This window comes from Gracilinanus agilis, chromosome 4 (assembly GCF_016433145.1).
Source record: "Gracilinanus agilis isolate LMUSP501 chromosome 4, AgileGrace, whole genome shotgun sequence".
Taxonomy (NCBI): domain Eukaryota; kingdom Metazoa; phylum Chordata; class Mammalia; order Didelphimorphia; family Didelphidae; genus Gracilinanus; species Gracilinanus agilis.
This window is the reverse complement of record NC_058133.1, coordinates 82334517-82359380: the sequence shown is the minus strand read 5'-3', so window position 1 is coordinate 82359380 and position 24864 is coordinate 82334517. Positions and strand designations below refer to the sequence as shown.

Here is a 24864-nt window from a genome sequence, read left to right as displayed (position 1 = left end):
AGACATGGCACTAACTCCACAGATATAATCCCAAACCAGAGGCATTTCTTTTATTTCTCCTGTATCTGGTTCTTGAAACACTCTTTTATTCATAAAGTCCTCCAAAATGCAGCCTTTGACTTTTATGGAGAAACCAAGAGAAAGTCTCAAGGCAGCCAGTAAATTGGGGATGTTAAGTTAAAAAGGAAACATTTTAACTCACATATGTCAGAAATTCATGCTGGCAATGCTCATACATCCCAAAGGAAAGATCACTAAAGACCACTTAATTTTTTCCTGCTGTTGCAAAGCCGGTGTCTTCTTTTAAAAAATGATTGCTTTGCCTTGAGCTCCATGTTTGCAGACAGGGACTTTATTATAATTGTTTTGACATAACTTTTTAAGAAACATAACATTTTTTCACCGTGTAAATGCATGAAATTATACTCTCTGAATGTTGTACCTTTCAGCTGATAGTTTATCAACATTTAATCATTTACCCAAAACAAAAGTGTAAAAGTGGGCCTAGTAATTCTAGGTTTTACTGAAACTGCTTGTCTGTCATTCTCAAAAATATGAGGTCTTTACAATGGAAAATAAGGATTCTTTACTATCCCTCGACCTTAAAACATCATCTTTAAAATTCTCCATTTTTAATTCATTTTCATTTCCTTAAAATTTTCAATATTTTCTGACCCATGAAATTACTTTATTAATAGCAAGGCTTAAATTTATATGCTTGGCTGAATGTTTTGGATTTCTTTCTAAACCACTTGAGTTGAGAGTCACTTAGGAGAACTCAGAAACTCTGTTCCTGGCACCTTCTTCCTACAGACCTTGTCCTGAATCTAGTCCTTGTGAAGTTACCATATTGAATCTTGGAATTGGAATCAGAAAGCCCTTGATCACTAGCCTACCTTAAGTAAATCTAGCAAGTGACCATGGACAAATCACTTAAGTGCTCTAGAACTTAGTTTCTTCTTCTATAAAATGGAACTCAGACTAATCGAAATAGATTCTTCATGAATTTGTTGAAGATTAAACTGAGCAAATATATCTACAGTACTTTGCTGAATTTAAAAGTGCTATATAAATATCAGTTATTCACATCATCACTGTGAGGGTCAAAAATGCCTAGAGGGAGAGTTCTAGGTATTAAATTAATTTATTAATAGAATGGTCAATATAAATTAATTTGGTCAAATGACAAAGGAATAAGAACACAGGTCAAGGGATGAATCTGTGACTCAATTCAAAACTCAGAAAATAGAAATGATTCAAATGCTATAAATAAATCTTTTGATCACTAACTATGGGACTCCATACAGGTACAGTTTTCTGAAGTTCTATTTATAGCAAGTGATAAGTTTTATTTTAGATGTTAAAACAGAATGAAACAATGTACCCTGGTAAAACTGCCATACACACACCCCCAGCCCCTAGGTAAGTAGCATGGTATAATGGGTAACAAGTTGTACTTGGAGCTGAAAGAACTGGGTTCCATTTTTACCTCTTATGCACAAGGGCTGTTTGACCCTTGGAAGTAATAACCTCCAAGTGCCCTAGGCTATGGGGACTGTAAGTTGCAGAGAAATGCTGATTTCATTAGTAGAGAGAGGTACCATCCTGACTATCTTTTATCAATAAAATCACAAGTTCAGTCCTTATCTCTAAACTTTCCTCATCAAAGTTTTCATTTTTAAAGAGATGTTTGTAGATCATTTTAAGGTAGAGTTTCTCAAAGACTATGCCGCAAAATTCTGGATGTTATATGAATTCAGAGAAAAAATTGATAAATCATTTAATTTGATTTAAATTCTACTTATCCAGCATATACAGTAGAGCAGTTCACCAAACAAATAAAACTTGCTTATTACCCATTTGCAATACCACCCTCAAAGCAAATTGTATTTTGAACATAACAACTACACCAAAGTGGCTTACTCTTACTGAAGAGAACCAGTGAATATGAAAATCTCCTCATTTTTCCAACCTAAACATTGTCAGCTACAATGCCTAAGGACAAAGAATACTTTGCTATAATAAAGTAAAAATGGCTGTTTTAACATTTTAGTAGAAAAATTGCTAATTTCTATAGTAATGAACATTCTCATTATTTGTGCTATTTTAAAAGTCTGAGTTATTTGTTTAGTCTTTTAGTTTGATCAAATATGTTAAGATATGAACATAACGGATAAAACTTTTTTTGTTCCTGACATAAAATACAGGGTCTAAAATTCAATTCATTTTTATTTGCCAAGGCTCTATATAATCAAAGCAACATTTTAAGGTCTTACATAAACCAACAAATAACTTTGAGAATAGTAACAAACAGAAACATAATTCATTAAATTCTTATCTGTCTTCCCTATTGTGGACATTAGTTATTATTTAGTCTTTTGATTTTATTAGCCATTGTGGTACAACTACACATGAAATAATTAGCATTGCCACAATTAACAATAGGCCACAATTCAAAAGTTCAGAAAATTTGCATTAAGTTAATGGGAGCTTTGAACAAACAAATGCTGATCCAGATTTTTGGAATGAACAAATATGGCTTAAAATTCCAAAAAGTCAGGTTGCTATATTCTTTGTCCCCCAAGTGCTATAGCTCTATTTGAGCCTCAGAGAAACCTTATAAGGCTACATATAAGGTAGGTTCTATTATTCTCAATTTATAGATTTGGAAATTAGAACAGAGAGAGGTTACCTGCCAAGGTCACAGCTATTAAGCATTTCAGCTGGAATTTCAATCCAGATCTCCCTGACCTTCATATCCAGTGCCATTATGGTATATTATCTCCTTCACTGCTTAATTCAAAGGATTCATCAGAGGAAAGAATTTATAAACTGTTAAGTTACCAAATAAATATGAGCTACTATGGTAGCTGTTCCTTTCTTACTTTCCAGCTAAGCATAGGAAGAGAAACCTCCCCCATCCTTTTGCTAGCAATAGAAAGGGAGGTAAGGTCAGGCTCAGAATTTAACTTGGAATATGAACTTATTATCATCAGCTACACCAAAGCAACCTCCATAAAAGAAACAAGGTGAAGTCAGTTGTGCCTTTCCCAGAAAAACATATGATAAGATATGTCCAAAGGGTCTAGGTTGTTTTTCAAACTGAGATTTTATTTGAGTCTGGAAATGAAGCAAAAAGGAACCAGAGGAACCCTTCATGTCCATTTTTCAGTATTTATTTATTCTATGTGTCAATTTTTGCTGATAGTGATATTTTTAAAAGTGCTAAAGGCATCATAGACTGACTGAAAAAATACTTGTAGGCTGCAAAGGCAGAAACACTTGATAATAAATGTTGTTCCTAAAATGGAAATGGAAAAATGTTCCTGTAACCTTAGTTATTCTAATAATTGTGTTCTAAAGATCAAATTCTTAAAAACATCAGTAAGACTAAACTGATATTCTCATAGACAAAACAATAAAAAAGCATTGATTAACATATCTAATTTGCAGTGACCAAATTTGGACCCAGGGACGCATGATGAAAGGCACATATGCGGGATGTTGTATCATTGTTTCTTTATTGATCGCTTTTGTTAAAATTTTTGTTTGTTTATTATAAGGGAAGGTTCACTCCAGAGGAAATAGAGCTGGATTTGATTAAAGCATAAAAAACTAAAGGAATTCACTAAACTATGTTTGATGCTATATTTTCAAAGGATGGGACGCTGTGTTCAGGGAGGGTCTAAGAGTCTAAGTGAGTCAATGAAAAAAAGGGATAAATTCTGTTAAAATTCTACTGGAAAAATGCTTATCAAAGAGAAAACCAAAAGGTTGGAAATTATACCCTTAAAAGCAAGTAATCTTACACATTTTCCTCTTCTATTATCCTATAAATGTTTAAATTCTTTCCTCCTCATTTTCCATCTGTCTTTTTAATGAGGGAACTTGCATTTGAGTCAACTGAATTCTACACATAGCTCACAAAGAGGATCAAACTTTTATACATTTATTTGAATAATAACCACAGTATGTACCATTACACCGAAACTAGCACGCCCAATTGCACTTCCTACCTAACATAAGACCTAATTTTTACTTATTCCAGCCTCATGAGCTACTACTTTCTTTGGCTCTACATTCTCTCTATATATTTTACTAACCTATGATCTATGTGACTAAGGTATGAAGTTCAATAAAACGAAAGTCAACTAAGATGACTCTTAGTTCTTTCTTTCTGAAGCCCAGATGTGTAGCTCCATGACCAGGGAAATAGAATGTACACATGGAAACCATTGCTCTAGGTCGAAATATATATCCAAGCAGCACGAAATAAATCTAAACTGTACAGAGTTCTAATGCATCAGTGACATATGCTGGGCTTCATCACTCACAGAAAATATTGCGTGAATATACTAGAGAGATAATACGCGTATTTTAAAGCCTCCAAAACCAGAAGTCTCCATAATCTAAACAAAGGAAGATGTTACATCCCAGGCATTTCATTATGTCTGGCTCCTGTTGCAGACGGATCCTCATCTAAGCATTCAGAAGATCAAATTCAATTCCATAGCTTCAAAGAGATACGGAACCTCAATTCCCAGCTCTATATGTAAGATTTTTAATTCTATTTATTCTAAGTTTTTTCCTGAACAAAACTTTACAGAACAATATAAATGATTATATAAAGTCTTTTCAATTCTATATTACTGTCTGGAATAACATCTGATTTGCTCAAATGGCTATTTACTATGCCACTTTGCCTTAATATATCCATATTGTCCACAAGAATTTGTTAAATATCTAGCCAAAATCTAGATATCTAAACTATTTTCTGAACTTAACACTCATTGGGGCAAACCTTTGCTTCTAGTTCCTCTACATGTTTTTTATTCATGTGGTTGGCTAACGATAATTTTTAAGTTTCCCATCTTCTCTGAGACAACTTCCCCTGCATAAAATTGGTCCCTAATATTTGCCTTTACTTTCTCTGAATCCTTTTAAATTTGCAGTCCTCCAAACTAAGCACACAAGACTAATTTGACTTTTCTCTCCTCCATCAAATTCTATGATAGAGTGATCATCGTACCCTAAAACTGCTGTCATTGTGCTTCAGCCATTAGTTCTTCCTTTCTGGCGAGAAAATGAAAGAATAGCAATTTTTCTTACCATATCCCTTACCATTTAAATGCTGAAATTATCACTGAGAAAAGTCATAAATTTGCCAACTATTCTGATTTTGGCAGAGGGCATGGTACAAAAGATGGACATATAATTAAAGTTCCCTATATGATAGCATATTTCATTGGTGGCCTATGATGTATGTGGATGCCTACATCAATTCTGATTATCCCACCGTTGATATTTCATCCAAATAATTTTCATTATGTTTCCTCCCTCAGGTTCCCATATTTCCTCACAAAAATATATGTTCCTAATAAATAATGCTTCTTCACTGCCTTTTAAAAAATCTGTTCTATTTCTATTACTAAAATTACACCTTTTGATTGCCATGTTCCAGCCACATGTACAATCTCACCAAGCCTCAATCATACCCATGAGGTCAGAGTTGACTCCTTTTGTTAGGATGCTGGTTCATCAGGTTTGTTACTCAGACTTTAGGAATCTGTGTTTAAATATTTATGGCCATGGGATATATTGATATCCTATTTCTTAGCTGTTTTTCTTTTCCTTCAGAGAATTATTGGGTATCTCAATAGCCATTCTTCCTATAATGTAACTGTTGTCTAGCTTGATACCCAAGTATTCAAAGGCACAGTATATCATATATGAAAAGGAGAATAAACATCTGAACATCTTTTCATATTGGAAATAGAACTTCTGTAGAATTAGCAGTTGTAGTGAAAAAAAAGAAATCTTAAAACTTATTAACTATGTTGCAAACATGTCAAATTTTTCTCAGAAAAAAAGTCCCATAGGGACATTGTTCTAGCACTTGTGACCATATAACAATTTTAATTTAGATACACATCTTTTTTAAAATATTAAAATTTTAAAAATTATTTCTCCTCCTTTATCAAAAATTATATTCTTTTTTCTAAGCAGAAAACTTCTAGCAAATGTAAATTTAACTCTCAATTATCTGAAATTAAAAAATTAAAATAGCAGAGCTATAATTGCAACAAAGGAATTAGGACTTTGTGACAGGGTTCTAAATTTAAAGGGTACCAACAATACCTATAGAAGTCCCTTAAAAGTACAAAAACAATAGACCTTAAGTAACTAGATGGCAAGAATAATCAAGTAAAAAAGAAAGCTCTTCCTTTGTGCCACTCTGCTCCTTAAGCAACTCTTAGTGTTTCTGTCTGATCCCTCTCCCAACCCAGCATTGGAAGGACACACTTTGTATCTCTCTATGTATTATCTCTCCTATTATTTCATCAACTTAAAATCAATGACTTTTCTTAGATAAGAACACTTCTTATTTGAATCACTGGGAACTAAGTATGAACAGGGACTGTATAATATTTGACTCAAGCAAAGCTATTCTTTGTAAGAGATTTTGTCATCCTCTTAAGAATCTGCATAAAAGGAAGGTGCTTTCTAAACATCAGATAGATCCTGAGGGTCTAGTAGTATAAAGTTTAGGAAAAAAATGGGAATTTCCAGTAAACTGTTGAGCTGCAAAGGTAGGACTAGGCTATGGGAAAAAAGGAAGATATTGAGGAAGATCAAAGGCTCTCTGCATTTTAGAGAAGAAAATCCTGGCTCAAAATCCTGAAAAATGGTCAGCTCTTTCCTTAACTCCCCCTCCAGTTGCCCATCTGTCCTCAGGCACTACAATATAATCAGCTGTTCCATCACCCAAATGTTTCCAATAAACTGATTTTGCCTAAACCACAAAGAGGCCAAAGGGTTAACTAGGAATAGATATAAATTTCAAGTTAGGCAGACAGCCCAGCCTCTGCCTAAATGTTAGGAATTTCCCTAACTGGGAGCTTGGAGTGATTATGATGGAACTCACGACTTTTTATCTAAAACAAACGTTCTAAAGCTGAAGAGGAAGGAACAAAGGAGACTTCAGGGACCATTATATTGCCTCTAGGCTTAAGGAAACTAATTGGTATAACAGGTATAACATTATGTGAAAAATCTTCGATTCTCTGGGACAACCTGTAGAACAAAGGTATTTCCCTGGCTGGTGCATCTTTTTCTCTAGGACTGTCATCAAGTTGCATTTTTTTTCTTGCATCTATAGGGGTTATAAATTATATGTTTTTTAAGTTCTTTAATTATTATGATAGCCAGTTACTAATACTACTATGACACACAGGTGTAAATTCAAACTCTGTTCCCTCTGTGTAGATCAGGAAACAATTTACCTTGCCTTCTACACTTGCTCAAAGAAATATCTATTTTTTTAAACTTCCATTGACTTACCTTCCTGTCTAACTGTTAAGCCAAACTGCCTGGCTGCCATGCCTGTTTTCTCCTCTAAATATAATTACCACTTTACTTTTTTCTAGGGATAGGATGCTACTATTTACTTGGATATATTTTTAATTGGTAATTATTCCATAGCTACCTGCACTTAATTCAGACAAGCCAAATGACTGACTTTAGAGAAGAAAATCCAATTATCTAGTGAGAATTATTTACCTTGTTTCTCTTGCTTACTGATCTCCTCTGAATATTTTTGGCTTTTCTAGTGACTTTACTCTGACCTTTAACGTTCCCTAGTTTTTATTTATCTGATGGTAAACTGGATTAATAAACATAATTCACATTTATATAACACTTCAAAGTTATAAATAATTTTCCATTTAAGATTTTATTTGCTCCCCCAACCAACATTATTGTATACAAAAGTATTTTCTATGTTTATTGATGCAAAAACTTCAGGTCAATGACACATGAAAAACCCACTGGAACTGCTTGTTGGCTATGGGGGGGGGGGATTTAGAGGAGGGGCGGGAAGAACATGAATCATGTAACCATGAAAAGCTATTCTAAATTAATTTATTAATTAATTAAACAAAAAAAACACTTCAAGGATTTTAAGCCACTTGCTCCAGATCATATGGTAAATTAAAGGAGAAGGTAAAAGACAAACTATAGTCTCTTAAGCCCGGTCCTCTTTCCATCACCACCATTCCTTAAATAAAGAAGATTTCAGAAGCAATTTTACCTCGGGGAAGAAAACTGGATTAAGTAGCTTTTGATAGTCTTTTCTAGGTCTGGAGTGAGAGGGGAGAGAAAATTAAGGCTGAACATTGTAATGGAAGCCAATTAATAATCAGAAAAGTGTTCTAAATATGACAGCCATAAGGCATGGTGGATAGGCCTAGAGTCATGAAGACTCATTTCCCTGAGTTCAAATCTGGATTCAGACATATTATAGTTGTGTGACCCTGTACAGGTCACTTAAAACCTGTTTTCTTCAGTTCCTTTTCTGCAACGTGAGCCATAGAAGGAAATGGCAAACCACTCCAGTATCTTTGCCAAGAAAACTCCAAATGGGGTCACAAAGAGTCAGACACAACTGAAAAACAACTGAACAAAAACAACAAACCTGCTAAACTGAGAAAAAAATTAATTTGGGAAACTAATCAAACGTCTCATGATTTTTAGTGAGAGGGAGTACAACCAAGAAGGATTCTATGGCTACTTCAATGAGGTTCCTGAATGGATGTTGGACTTGAATTGAACTTTTATCCCCATGACTAAGTCAGTAGTTTGGATTCCAAAATACATGGAATGAAAATAACTTCATATAACCTTAATTAGTATCATATGTTTTTATTAAACATTGTAAGCAATTATGCAGATAAGATCATGTAGGTCTTGAAACGGGATTCAAAGAGTAATACAAGTGATTTAAGGCCTGGGAAGATTTACAAATACTACTGTTATATTTCACAAACAAATGGCATCTTGTGAGTAAAGTCTGGGACTGAGAAAATCTACATATTTCTGAAATGTGCAGCAGGTGATTCTGTAAACTGATTAAGGAAAATAGGAGAGCATAACCAGGAATAAAGTAATGGAATCCTGCCAAGAAAAAATAAGATGAAAAACAGCCAACTTCAACATTTTTTAAAATGTGAATTACCCAAGATCTTTTTCTTTTCCTCGTTTTTGCCAATATGCATTGTGGACATTTCTATTTATTAGCACCACAAGTATGAGTTCAGAAGAGCAGAGCACAGTTAGGACTCAAATGAGTCAAGAGGACTCCTCTTTAAAGAACTCTTTTCAAAGGTCTGATGGACAAGAAAATAAAAGTAGTAATAAATTGATGCTTAAAAATTAATATGGATTTCACTCTGTCGTTCTAGCCTTCATCACTATGAATGATTAGAAGGTAGAGCAGAGTACTTGACACCAAAACATCTCACTCTCTATCTGAAAGAACTTAAGAGTGATGATAGTCTCATTTCTCAGGCTTTTGCATCATAAAACTAGATGGACACTGCTAGGTAGCAGGCTGAAACTATTTTGCAGGGTAGAATTAGAAGGCTTTTTTGAGTGAGAGGTTTTGTTTTATTTTGTTTTAGTTGATAGTTCACATTATGTGGGGTTTGTACAAATTTAAAGTTTAATTAGATTTAATTAATTAGATTTAATTATTTTTATAATTAAATTGATGTTTGTTAATTAATTTAATTAATTTGATTTAACTAGACGAGTTATCTCCTGGTGGGTGGTTTTAATAAGACTGGGAACTAGGTCTAAATTCTATTCCGAAAGACCTATATGCCATTTAATCATCTCTAAGGAAAATTGCATAACCTTTAATAAATTAAAACTCTACTTGATCAAATCCAGTACTTATTTAAGAAAGGAACAATCCTTCATTTGGTTAAATACCATGTAAACCATGCAACTTTAGGGGCTGTAGCCCAGTGGGGGGCTCAAAATACTTTGACAGTTATTCCCACTGAGTAATTATGACATCAGATTTAGTCAGATATTCCAACATTACTCCCCTTCAAAGTAAGCTACATTTTGAAAAATAAATACAATTTTCTCCTTTATGCCTTAGAAGCGCAATCTCACTGGTCAGAGATCCTTTCCCAAAGAAAAGGTTATAACTAGAAAAGCAGAGAACCATTTGCTTGCCTCTGGACCAGAGGAAGGGATTAAAAATGCATCATATAGAGTCTCCCATAGTTAAGCCTTAATACACTCATTCCTTTTCTCTTTTTCTTCCTTACTTCTCCTCCTAAGAGTATAAGACAATAGATCCCCTTCTAAATCTACGAAGAAACTTAATAAGGCGGTTACACATATACAGATTGACTGATTCTTGGTGGAATAAAGATGTTTAAGACCCAAGTCTGAAGCTTAAATGGAAAGGAAATTACAAATGCAAATATCATCTTTCATTTACTTGCAAATAATCTTCCTGGCCCTCTGACAAATGTACTTGAAGTCTCACTTGAATTTTTCATTCTACCAGTAAGGATGATGAAATGGAAAATATTAGATTTAGGTTAAATTTACTCTGTCATTAATTGATGTTCAATTTGAAGTTCAGTAAATGTGAAAGGGTGAAGGAAGAAAGCATCTAAAAGATTACTGGAAATTGCTGTGGATGATGGCAGAGCAGGACCCAATCGTCCCAGGATTTCTTACTCTCCTATTTTAGAGTAAAAACCTCAAAGGAAAAGTATGTAAGTATAGTAATTTGATAAGAATGTTATGGCGACAAATGTTAAATAGCATGGGGCCAAGCACAGCTCCCTTGGGAGGCTCCACCAAGATATGAATAAAAAGCCACTTTTGTATCTATCACTCCAGTGGTAAGGAAAATATTAGTCTATTGTCCGACAGAAACACTCACAGTCTGTAGTCTTAGCGACCAGTTTTTAACCACTGTGGAAAGAGTTGAAGGTGCAGATGACTAACTAGCTACATTACTCTGCCACAGCTTCCCATGCATCTAGTATGACTCTCATCTTGGCTTGGTCCAAGAGAACCAAAAAGCATCGGTTCATGGAAGAGAGTTTATAGAAAAGTTGCTGAACTTTTTTAAAATTCCAGATCCACTCGCTTGCCCTGGAAGAAGCTTGAGTATAATGGAAATAGGTCTGAATGGACCTGTTTTCAAATTCAGATTCTGACCCTTAATGGCTGTGTGATCCTAGGCTAGGCACTTGTCCTCTCCCAAGTCTCAGTTTTCTCATTTGTGATATGAGTGGTTTGGGTCCATTTGGAAGTGGTTGGACCAGGTGACTTCTAATGTCTCTCCCTGTTCAAAATTCGTGTTATAAAAACCATCTCTAAATAAGTGAAAAGTAAGGCCAATTTTAAATTGCTTATTTTGATACCTAAATGTTTTTTTCCTTCCCTGCCATATGAATATTGAAGTTACACAGGTTGTTACTCTCTTTTCCTATTAAAAAAGTTTATTGTAATATTCCCAAAGGAGAGTAGAAAATTTATTAACAAAAACAGCAAGTACCTAATGTGAGAAAAAATACTATCCATCAATCAATTAATATTTATTAAGCACATACTATGTGCCAGGTATTGTGCAAAATGCTGGTTATATAAAAGGAGGTAAAAAAAAATCAGTCCCACTCCTCAAGGAGTTCAAATTTTAATGGAGGAGATAACTACAACAGCCTGACTGCTATTTCTTTCTTTTCTCTTGCTTTGATAAAAATTCTTCCATTCCTAATGCTTTTTAGCTATTTTCTTTAAGGTAACAAATCAGTATAAAGGAGACATCAAAGAATTAGGCTATATGAAGTGATTCTCTTTGCACATCAGAATTCAGAAAGAGAAGCCAAAGGATTTATTGTGGCAACTCATTTTCCTACAACTCCAGCTTCATTAGGCTCTCCTCATTTTCATAGGAGAGAGGTAGATGTGTCTTAATGCTCCTATGCATATCTTTTTATAGCACTTTCCTAACCTCCCTTGACACTTCACTTTGTCATCCAAATGTTCTGATAATTACAGTTTAACATTTTTTTTTCTTTTCAAATCTGTAGTCTGCCAGAGCTTAAGCCTACTTATTCTTCTTCTATTCTCATTAAGGAATGAGAATAATTGGACAGCATCCCCATCTTCACCATAAATCTATCTAGTTTCTATGTGATAATACTGTTCCCATTTTGGATTGAATTCCTGATGATGGTTTTCTTTTTTTCCAAGTTGGTTTCTTTAAGGGACTTCCCCAAGGATAAGTATTTTTAAGACTTTCATTTCTGGGACCTACCATACATTGACACATAAGAATTATAAATCTCATAGCTATCACAGTAGTTTCCTAGCATTTTTCATCATTAATGAGCTTTTTAAATGGTTTATTAATTAGAAAGGATAGAAGGTTGAAAGAGTATTACTTAAATTATTGTAAAAGCACATACATACTTGACTATCTTTTAAAGAATATGCCTTGAGCCAAGGTTTTTCACTGCATATTTATAAGATTTTAATTCCCAGAGCTCCAAGTTATTTGCATACCATTTGAAATCATTTATTTTCTCTTCTTATTCCCAAGAGAAACACAGTTGTTTTTAAAGTCATTTTTCAATATTCCAGATAAGGGGAAGTGGGGGGAGGAAAATGAAACAAAACCTAGATTTCTCTTCAAGTTAAGTGGCCTTTTTTTACAAAATCAAAATGCTTATTTTCCCTACAAAATATAAAATAATTTAATCCATAATTATAAATCCTACCATAATTTTAACCAACCTTTGTGTTACTCATTAGTGAGTACTTTGTTTGATTTACAATGAAACTATTTATTTTATAAACTAATTTCAGCAATCATTTAGGGCTAAGTACCTAAGGTTCCAGGACAGTGTGTTGAACTGCATTGAATTGGATTATGAGAGAGGGATATTATAAGTGCATAAGGAAGAAAAAACAGTAAGGGAATTTACTTTTTAATCCTGAAGTAGTTTCCTAGTTATTGCAAATTTGAGGTAATAAAAATATAATTATTTCTTCTTGTCTCAGTGATTTTTCAGAGTAAATCCTAGAAAACTTAGAAGGTCTACCAAGCAAGGGATTGAGAACTATGACAGCATCAATAGTGTCTGGCACATAGTAGGTCCTTAATAAATATTTATGGCATACATGAAACTCTTGGAATGATTTTAGAAATTAGTGGAAAAATGTTAGGAAAATATTAAGATGAAATGCTTTCTTTGCTTTTGTTATAATTTTATGAATCATAGAATAGAATTTGTTTAATTTTCACATAATATTTACATATATATATTGCCATTCAAAAAGTATAAACTAAACAAACCAGGAAACTAAATATGGTTTGGAGGAAGTTTTCTCCTTTGTTTCATGAATAAAGGCACTGCAAATTTTACTTTGATAATGGTATGGGTACTTTTGGGTTCAAATTCTGCCTCTGACATATACTGGCTATTTAACCTCTCAGTACCTCAGAAAACTTTCTTAGTAGAGGAATCTCCTCATTGGGAGTTTTGTGTACCAATGAAATCACAGATCCAATACAAAAAGAAAATAATATTTTGTATTTACTTATCTGTCTTCATATTGTTTGCCCTCAAAGGAAAAAAAAACGCTCTTTGAAGGGCAAGTTCTATATTTTTCTCATTATATGCCAGTACCTGTCACAGTTTGGGGCACATGATAGGTTTTTAATAAATGCTTATTCTGTAAATGAATAATTACATGTTAGCTATTCTCTACAATTTCAAACTGGAATATACTTACACAATTTCTCCCTTCTTCCTTTTTATTTCAAAACGATTTTAATTGGATTTTCAAAACCCTTCTTTCTGTCTTAGTATCAATTCTAAAGCAAAAGTGTGGCAAGAGCTAGGCAGTCAAAGTTAAGTGATTTTTACAAGGTCACACAGCTTAGGAAGTGTCTAAGGCCATATCTGAACCCAGGTTTTCTAGACTCCAGATGTGGCACTCTAGTCACTGTACTACCTAACTGCCCAGAGGCAAATCATTCTTACCAACCCTTGTCAGATGCACTCTTTCCTTGGTCAAGAGCCTATTGATTGTCCCTTTATTTTAAGGTATGGCACAGAAATCGAAATTCCATCCATTTCTTAATCTTCTCAAATTTACTTCCCAAATCTGTTTCTCTCTTCTGAAGCCTTTGTCTTCAAAGGGCAGCAATGATGCAAATGTAAAAACATTTTATCCTTTCATCTAAGGCTTCTTAATTTTTAACAATGCTTTCTAGTGTTCCCTCTGGCAGTAATGTTTTGAACCCATGGATATTCCCTTTGCACTAACTGTCCCTTATACCTGGAATGCCCTGGCTCCTCACATCTATCTCTTTGTTTCCTGGCAACCTTCAAGGTTCATCTCAGACTCTGCCTTCTATAGGGGGTCTTTCCTGCTCCCTCCAACTTCTTTCAAATTAACTATCTACTCTGTATACATCTAGATACAAAGTTATTTAAATTGTTGTCTCACCATGGCTTTTCCCCACTCCTCTCTTTGTATTCCCAGCACTTAGCATGGTGCCTGATGGAGGAAGTGCTTAAGAAATGTTTGCCAACTACCTGACTTGCCATTAAAATATCATTAAATAAAATACCATTAAAATATTTATTATAGAAAATATTCTGCAAAAGTATTTATGTCAAAGTATCACTTCCACAAACATCTACAATGGCATCTGTGTAAATGAAGTAGAATTTTCAAAGGGTTTTCCAGGATAACTCAAATAATAGGCAATATCTAATATCTGTCCACTGATGGTCTATAAATATTTATTCACTGATAGTTCCATAAAGGTGAAATATTTGTCCAAGGAGATGATCTCATCTCTAATTAAACGAAATATATCAATGCAGATATTTCCACAAGAAGCAAAGAAGTTGCAAACAACAAACTTACTATAAGGAGAGAGTTGCTGGGTTCTCATTGAAGAGACTAAAGGAGTTGATCAAAATGGTTTTCATATATCACCAAAAATTGGAAATACTTGGTAGAGTTAAGGGGGCACGGATTCAGAAAGTCTTAGGTTGTAAGCCTGTCTCTTATACTTACTGGAAACTCAATAGGCAAATAACTTAACTTGCTTAGTCCTCATTTCCCATCTGTAATATTTCCCATTTGTTGTATTTGCCCCATTACATTTTTGCGAAGCTCAAGTGAGATAGACTGGAAACTCCATTTTAAGGAGGTTTTCCAGATGACCCGTCTTCATTCCTCTTTAGCATGCTCTACTTTTTGGACTTTCTCTGCAGTACTATTTATACCAGGGTACCATCATCGCTTCTCACCTTACCCCAACTTTTTCAGCTTGCATTTATGTGTTTTCTCCCATTATAATGTATATTATTTGAGTTTTACTTTCTGCTTGAATTTGTAGACCTGGCACTTAGCACTATTCCTGGCACATAGTATTAAATTCTTAAAAAGGATTGCTGACTCGACTTGTTGATACTCATCAGAGCTCTCTATACAGTCTTGAAATGGCACTGGGAGCTCATACTGGCCAGACCTACTCATGTCTTCTAATAACTGAATTAATAATTAACATTTTATCAAAAATGATCAATGAAGGCAACTTTTAACATAAAAAAACAAAATTAGCTCAATAATATCAAAAAAAAAGTAATGCTGTAAGAAGCATGGGAACAAAAGCTCACAATGTTTTATTATAAAAGAGAAAGAAGTCATCAACTCACCTGAACATAGAGTTCTCTAAGTTCATACTGAAATTTCTTGGGATCTGTAGTAATTGTTACTGGTCCAATGTCTAAGGAAAAAAGAATGCAAAGTGGTTCTATTAAGAAACTTATAAGCCGCATTTTAATTATATGTCTTTACATCTGTATTTACCATTCAAATTATTATTTTATAAAATATATTGAGAAAATTAAAGACAAGCATTAAATTTATAAAAACCAAATATTAATTAACCTAACGTCAACTCTCAATTCTTTGTAGAAAAAGCAAGAGCATGAGTAAATTTGGTACAATGTTATAGTATAAAGAACCCTAAGCTCAGCTCAATTCCACCACAAAAGACCTATGAGCAGGGCAGGAGAGAACACTTTAAACTCTCTGGTTTTTTTTTTCATCTTCAAAACTGAGATGACATCACATACCAAGTGAAATAATGAATTTAAAAGCACTTTGAAAATTAAAATATTTAATGATTTAAGATCTAATACAAGGTTAGTTCACTTTCTATTGTTATTTTCTCTTTCATTGTCTACACTTTTTTAGTGTTATCACTTCTAACACTTAATTTACCCACCACCATAATTTTTATGATACTGCCACTTTTGCTACTATTGCTAATATTTAGGCTACTGATTCAACTAAAAAGCCATAAGTTTAGAGAGTGATAAAATGTGATTTCAATAGCCAGGAGCACTAAATAGTGGTTAGGGGCCTAAAAGACCAGTTTTGAATAATGGAATCAATTAAAAATTGGATTGTATGGCTCAGTTCATATATAACAATATTTTAATCCTTGTTTCCTGAATCATTCTTTTAATTCTGTTTCATTACTAAAATTTCTCAATGGCTAATCTCTTCACATCAACTTGTTTCATCAGAGATTATACCTAAAAAGTACTACAGTATTTCAAATTAACAGCCTTTGTATTACAAGTGGCAGAATAGCAGAGAGAAAAATCAAAAGATCATAGGCAAAGTTTCTCCTATGCACTGCTAAAATTCAACCACAAGAATTAACCATTTCAAGCGCTATGGTCACATAATCCTATAAATAACATAAGAAAAAAGAAGATCTTTCTATTTTATTTAACATAAGAACCATAGGGTAGTTCTTATGAAATGTTTTATAGTTTTAAATTAGTTTTCTCCATAATGTAATTATATTGCCTGTGCCCATCCATGAGCAATTAATATTATTCATGAATATTTCAGACTTATGTCACAATGTAAGAAGCAGATTGATCTTATTACTGCCAATCTAGAGGTAAGAGTCACACATACACTAGTGGGTACACCCAGTACCCACCTGCAAAAGAGGACCTCAAAAATGAATTAAATATGCAGTAGCAATGTGGCTCGGTGTTTTGAGAGCGAGAGGGGACCTTGGGTTCAAATTTGGCCTCAGATACTTCCTAGCTGTGTGACCCTGGGCATGTCACTTGACCCACATTGCCTAACCCTTACCACTCTTCTGCCTTGGAACCAATACTAAGTATTGATTCCAAGATAGAAGGTAAGGGTTCAAGTATTTTTTTCTTAAATGAATGAAGTAATGTAGAAAAGAGATGCAATCCATATTCTAATACCTATATAATTTCCTTCAGTAATAAAATGATAAGTTGCTTCTCTCAGAAACACAAAAATATAACGTGAGCAATCATAAAGTCAAATCGGCAAGCATTTATTAAGTACTGACTATACTGTGATAAGCTGGGAGTACAATGAAAGGCAAAAAAAGACTCAGCCCTCAAGGAGCTAACAACTTAATGGAAGAGACCACACAAAAACTATGTACAAATAATATATATGTATGAAAAATTAGAAGTAATCAAAAGAAGGAAGACTAATATCAAATACCATCAAGAAAGGCTCTTTGCAGAAGTTAGAATTTTAGCTGGAATTAAAGGAAACCTGAGAAGATAGGAGGCTTGAGGAGTCAGAGAATTCCAAAAATGAGGAAACAATCAGTAAAAATGTACCCAATCTGATGATCTAAATGAGTATTATTAAAAGTTTTCCCTATCATTGTGAGTATTATTCAGAAAGTTTCTTCCATTTTACTTATATTCAACTATTGCTACAGACCACCAAAAGATGTCATTCTCCCAGTAACAGATCCTTTGATAAAGCAAAGCAAGACTAACATTTTAAATGATCATTTAAATATAATAATATTTATCTCCAAACTGAAATGAATTTTCAATTAAAAAAAAGCAGGATTGAAGATAGAGTTAAAGAAGGCTTTCCTCTTTTTAAAATAACATCTTTAGATCCATTTTCCTAGGAATTTATCAAATGGATTAGAGTCCATATACCCTCCCCCCAACATGTTTGTCATTGTTCTCTTAATCTGAATTGTTGAATTGAACTTGAGAAAATAATGGGGGGAAAGTCACAATCAAGTATTTTCTTTTCTGCCTTACTTGGCAAGATTTATTTCCCTTTCTTTACTTCCTTTTTCCTTAACAATAACAGATTTGTGTTGCCTGCAATTTTTCTTATACTGGCTGTGTTTCCTTGATAATAGGGGAATATTTTTGCTGCCTACTGGGAGTAGAGTTGGGGAAGAGTAGTGGTTGCAGAATTCTATCATGCTAAACTTTACATGAGCATTTTTTGGACAATGCCTTTCAAAGTTTATTCAATGAACTCAGTATTTAAGTTAATATTGTCAGTTCATTGGAAAATTTCTATTATCCTCTATTATGTTACCTATGATCTCTTTTCTTCTGAAACATATTAGATACTGCACTAAAAATGTGCTCTTGGAATTGTGTTAAAAGTTGCAAAAGTATAACTATTCTACTATACATAATAAGAAACACTCAATCCAATAAGAGTTTACTTAGTGCCTTCTAATTGCTGTATTAGATCCTAGAGAAACAAAGACAAAAACCAGAAGTGCCCTGAAGGCATTTATCTTCTACTATGGACTAACCAGTCAATTGGCAAGGATTCCCTGAGTGTCCTTTCTAGTGCTCTTGGGAGATACAAAATTTTATGAAGAATCCCTTATCAATTTAAGGAACTTATATTATTATTGGACCAAGATATATAGGCAAATGAAAGTAAGCAATAAATATAAGTCAAGCTCTGTTATATAGAAGCAGGAGAGATCGTTATATACTTAAGTGGTTAGTTAATGGATTCATGGAGAATGTGAGACTGGTTATGGCAGTGAAAAGGTCTAAATTCTTATTTTGGCTCTATCACTCAGAACCACAGAATCCTAGACCTCTGGGGATTAGGGAGAAAAAGAGAATGGAAATTCAACCTAGGATCCTCCTATTATAAATGATGAAGCTGAAGGAGAACCAAATGAAGTGATTGATCCAAAGTTCTACACACCATCAATCTTCCATAAGATTTAACTTCTTTAATCTTCACTTTCTTCATCCATAAGATGGAGCTAATATTTGTAATTCTTACCTACAAATGTTATTATGGGGAGGGGAAGAAATGTTTTGCAAAACTACAAGTTTCATATAAATTCGAGTAGCTATTATGATTGAGAGAAGGAAAGGGAGGAGGAAAACAAACAAAAGTAGGCATATGGAAATATCTAATTTACAGAGCAACTGGTAGAATAGTCCATCCAGATAGGGCAGCTCAATTAGGGGAAGTTTTAGAATATATTTGCAAAAGTAGATTAATATAGTTCTCAGGGGTGGAGCTAAAATAGCAGAGTAAAGGCAAGGGACTCACCTGAGCTCTTCCAAATTGTCCTCCAGACAATTTTAAAATAATGCCTCAAAACAAATTCTGGAGCAGCAGAACCAGTAAAAGGATGAAGTGAAACAATTTTCTATGCCAAGACAAATGAAAAGATAAACAGGAAACGTGTCTCACTGGCACATGAGTGGGACACACTCCAGTAATTTCTTCACAAAGAAATTACAGGAGACCTCTTGCTGGCATTGGTGTAGAACTCTGTTTCATTGTCCATAAGAGGTTCTGGGTTGCAGTTCTAGGGCCAAGAGGATCACTAGCACATTAAAATGTACACCCTTAGGGGAATAGGAATCCTGGTTTAGGGTAAAAAACAGTTTTAGAGTAGAAAAAAGTACATGTAGTTAGTTGCTAAAAAGCACAGGTCAGGAGAGCAGCAACCAAATCCCTCATTAGATGATAACATCTAAAATTTAGAAACTCCCATAACTAGCTCTGAAAAATCTTATGTAGCACAAAAAAAAAAAACTTAAGCATGAGACACTGCTCCCTCTATCCTAGGAGTAGAGCCCAACTTTAACATGAAGTTAAAAGTCAAGAAATGGGCTAAAAAAATAACAAAAAAATAACCTGACCATAAAATGTTATTATGGTGACAAGGAAGATCAAAACACAAATTCAGAAGGAGACAACAAAGTCAAAACAGTTATATATAAAACTTCAAAGACAAATGTGAATTGGCCTTAGCATCCTAAAGAACTTCGAGAGAACCTCAAAAAGGATTTTCAAATATCAAGTAAAAGAGATAAAGGAAGAAGTAGGTGTGAGTTGACTATAATGAGATGATATCTAATAATTAGAATAAGGAGTGAGAAAAGAGAAATTCAATGGGAGGAGAAGGAAAGGAGAAATCGAATAGAATAAATTATCTCACCTAATAGAGGCAAAAAGAGCTTTTAAAGTAGAGGTGGAGATGAGGGATAGTTGACAATGTTTGACCCTTAACTCTCATCAGCAATGCCTCAATCAGTTAAGTATACGAATATATCTTGCCCAATAAGGAAGTTGCAGGGGAAGGAGAGGGCTGATAGAAGAGAGGGCATATTAGGGGAGGCAGTGGTGAAAAGCAAAAATCTTTTGAGAAGAGACATGATGAAAGGAAAGAAAGAGAAGGATAAATGGAGAAATAGAATGAAGGGAAATAAAAAGTCAGTAATCATAACTATATAAAATATTTCATAGCAAGTTTTATAATACAGGCCTCATTTCTCAGATATGTAAAGAACTAAGACAAATTTATATGGATACATGTCATTCCTCAATTGATAAATGATCAAAGGATATGGACAGTTTTCAGGTGAAGAAATCAGAACTCTCTATAAATCATTGGAAAAAATACTCTAAATTACTATCGATTAGAGAAGTACAAATTAAAACAATTTTGAGGCACCCCTTCACACCTTTCAGATTGACTAACATGTCAGAAAAGGAAAATAAAAAATGTTGAAAATGACCCTTGAAAATTGGAACACTAAAGCATTGTGGGTTGAGATGTGAACTAATATAGCCATTATAAAAAGCAATTCACATCCATGCCCAAAGTACAATAAAACCGTGTAAGCCTTTTGGCCCAGCAATACTACTACTAAGTCTATATCCCAAAGAGATAAAAAAAGTAAAAGGACCTATCTATACAAAAATATTTATAGCCGCTGTTAATGGTGGCAAAGATGAGAAATTGAGAGGATACCCATTAATTAATTAATGACTAAACAAGTTATATATGATTGTGATGGAATATAATGTGTTGAGTTTTTTTTAAACAGACTCTGTGACTCCAGGGTTTAGAATGTAGAAATGAAATTGTTAGCTTTGCCTTTTCTTGGAGGAGGTATTTATACTTGAATATTTTCATTGAAGGCACCAAAATATTTGGACTGCCAACAGTAGTTATGACATCCTTAAATAGTTATAACTGGTCATGACACATTCATAATGGTTATATTTTTTGGCCCTTGATAAAACTAAATTATTGTGATGGCTTCTTTGTATTCTACATGTTGTTCTTTTAATCACATAATAACTTTTTACTGAGGTTATAGTTTTCTTTAGTGGTTCATTACATACGTTTCTTAACAAAGCTTTTTTTTTTGTTGAAATAAAAGCATTGTATCAGCTAGATAGATGAGTAGATGGATGGATAGATAGATTGATATGACATGACATAATATGATATAAGAAATGATGAGCAAGATATTTTCAGAAAAACCTGAAAAGATTTACATGAAATGATACATAGGAAAATAAGTCTAAGCAAGATAACAATAATAACAGCAATGTTGTATAATGATAAAATATGAATGACTTAGCTATTCTCAGAAATATAATGATGTAAGACAATTCTGAAGGACTTATGATGAAAAAAATACTATGCACAGCCAGAGAAAAGAACTTATGGAGTCTGAATGCTGATTGGCATACAACTTTTTTAAATTTTATTTTTCTTGGAAATTTGTGTTTTCTTTCGAAAAGTGACAAATATGGAAGTATTTTTCATGCCTGTACATTTATAACCTATATGAAATTCTTGCTTTCTCAATAAGGGGAAAGAAGAGGGAGAGAAAAAATTTAGAACTCAATTTAAAAAATTAATGTTAAAAATTATTCTAAATATAATTGGAAAATATTAAAAATAAATAGCATCATTCTCTATAAAAACTACTTTTTGCCTACATATCAATCACTTCTTTAAAATTTTTATACATTGGCTAAATTCTATACCTACTCTACCACTGTGACCCTAGAAATTCAAATTCCCCCACCCCACTCTCACTTCTCTTTAATGGTAAAACATTCCACACATGCTTCTCATGTCTGAACTGAATACCATATATACACAAAGCCATAATTGAAAGGAGTCATTTCACACCTCTCTATCCATTATCCATCAATCTCAAAAGCTACGAAGAAAATTAGAAGAGATTCAGCAAAGACAAAAGACTGTAAAATAAGTCAGACTGTCTAGGACTCATTTTTCTCTTAATTCTCCTTTTGTTTACCTTATGGAATTCTCAGAACTTATTATTTCAATGGACAAGAGAAAATGAGGGCAATTCATTTTGAAAACTATGTTCTCCCAACAAGAAGCAACTGTAGAATAGTGGGGAGAGAGCTAGCCTTGAACCAAGAGGATCTGTGTTCAACTCCTCCCTCTGATACATACTGGCTCTGTAATTCTGGGAAGGTTTCAATCTCTCAGTACTCTAGGCAACTCTAAACCAAGTTGCAGAGAAGATGCCCATCTGCATTGGTAGAGGGAATCTCTCCATTCCAGGAAAATCCTATATAACTAAATTGGCGGTTTAGTTTCTATTTCTTATGTTCTTATTATCTTTGACAATATTTATAGGCTAACTAAGGATCATATCCATGGTCTGTGAATATAAGAGGAATGAAATCAAATGATATTTTTCTCAGAATTTTCACTTTTTACTCAGTTAATTGGCATCCTGGAGGCATATGTTTTCTCAGCAGCTGAAAATTGAACTACCAGCCATCAGTTTACACATCCCAATGGCTGAAAGAAAAGCAGATGTGGCATTCATCACCTGGTATACCCAAATCAAATTATCAAAGGGAACTTGAGTTCTGAAAACAAAACTTTTTATGGTGTCCTTTGTAGCTAAAACACAAAAAAGTAAATGGGATATAAAAAAGTAAGCATCTTTAGTGAAAATCAACACAAATAACATCTTCTACAGCCTTCATTATCAGCTTCTCAAAATTGGCATGAAAAATGGTATCAATTGTATAAATAAAACTTGACATTCCAAATAGGAACTGGAGCACTTTAAAATATCTTAGTTCTCCAGAATTCAACATATGTAAAACATAAAATTTTTCTTAGTTATATTATTAAATCCCATGCCTGTTTCTCTATATGATCTAAATGAATTCAAACTACACTTAACTTCTTTTGAACGTGATCTTTAGTTCCCACACACATCCTCTTAGCTTTCCTAAGTTCTTATTTTGCTAAAAATGCTGCTGTCCAGCACCAATGCTCAAAGAGAAATCGTCTGTATTTAATCTACTAGAGCAGGACTTGTTTCCTGACATTGAGTTAAACCTGAGCCAAGTATAGCTCAGAAGTCATTTAACTGAGAATATTCAGACTCACAACATAACGAGTCATTTTCAAGACTACTGAAAGACTCTCAGTGATTGTTTTGGCAAAGAAGGAATGCTCTTGGTTCTTATCACAAAACTATGTACGTTGATATTGATATATTAACATATATCACACTCTCTCATGTTTAATCTATTGGCTATGTTTTCTACCTCCTAAAAAGTTTATTTAGGTTGACATGGACCTGTATGACAACCCTAAATATACAAACTCACCCAAATTAGAGATTGAGTGTTTACCACGAAGGGATCATTTTAATTCATGGACCTCTTACATGGAGTATGTCATCAAGAACACAAATTCAACTATTACCCACTTTTTAGTACCAAAAGTAAAGAAGAATACTTTAATAATTTTTAGACAAGTTTTAAGGTAGGATATTATTGCTTAGGCAGGTATTTGGCTAGGAAAAACATGAATATCACAATAAAAAGTTTCAAAAAAATTTGAGGATGTCAGCTTTCTATTCCATCTTAAAGATAAATTTTACAGACCAGAACAGTTTCTAGTTAGCAATGGCCATTTCCTCAGAGCAAAGGACTCAGAAGCATCCTCTCTGTACCTCTTGTATGTGCTGGTAAAACTCTTATCTAAGGTACTCAAAGGGACAAAAGAATCATAGATAATCAGGGAGTAGACACATAGAAGTTACTATAATAAGAGGAATGACTTCCATGTCAATATTTGAGCGGTTTGTGGTAATAATGGATGATGTTCATGCAAAACCTAGAAATTACTCGAGACACAGAAAAAAATTGTTGAAATTGAAGCTAAAACATGTATATGAAATAGAGGATAAAAATTGAATTAAAGACCTGATCAGGTTGGACATTGCCAAAATGACTTGAGACTAAATCCTAAGGGAAATGTTTTCTTATTTATTTTAAACATTAATGGAAAGGAAAAAAGAACTGAATCCTAATGGTTTTTAAAATAATTAAAAGAGTTCATGTATTCCTCTGCCAACTGATTTCTAGGGCAAAGGACATATTGAGGTTCAAAGGATACTTATAATTCCCCATATTTCTCGAATAGAAACTACAGAGACTACTAGAATTTCACAAGGGGAGCTTTATAGCACAGTGGATAAAACATGGGGCCTGGAATCAGGTAGACTCATCTTCCCAAATTCAAATCTGACCTCAAGTACTTACTAGCTAAGTACCCTGGGCAAGTTATTTAACCTTATTTGCCTCAGTTTCCTCATCTGTAAAATGAGCTTGAAAAGAAAATTGTCAGACCACCTCAATATCTTTGCCAAGAAAACCCAAAATGGAATCATGAAACTGAAAATTTCTGGAAAAATTACAACTGATGATTTCCACTAGTGCAATGGTATTAACCTCAAATAAGAATGGATTCAACACACCCATACATAAAGCTCCCTAAGTACTTCATATTGACTTAGAAAATCACATATTAACATTATCTAATTTTTATTTATTTAACAT

General features: G+C 33.6%; 1 protein-coding gene across 1 annotated transcript in view; it reads right to left on the bottom strand.

The window, feature by feature from the left end:
• The window catches only part of HMCN1 (hemicentin 1), a 526219-nt gene that overhangs the window by 397216 nt on the left and 104139 nt on the right, over positions 1-24864 (bottom strand). The window contains exon 2 of the mRNA XM_044672125.1: positions 15555-15625. Within this exon, the coding sequence (XP_044528060.1) occupies positions 15555-15625 (71 nt within the window). The remainder of the gene's footprint in view (positions 1-15554; positions 15626-24864) is intronic.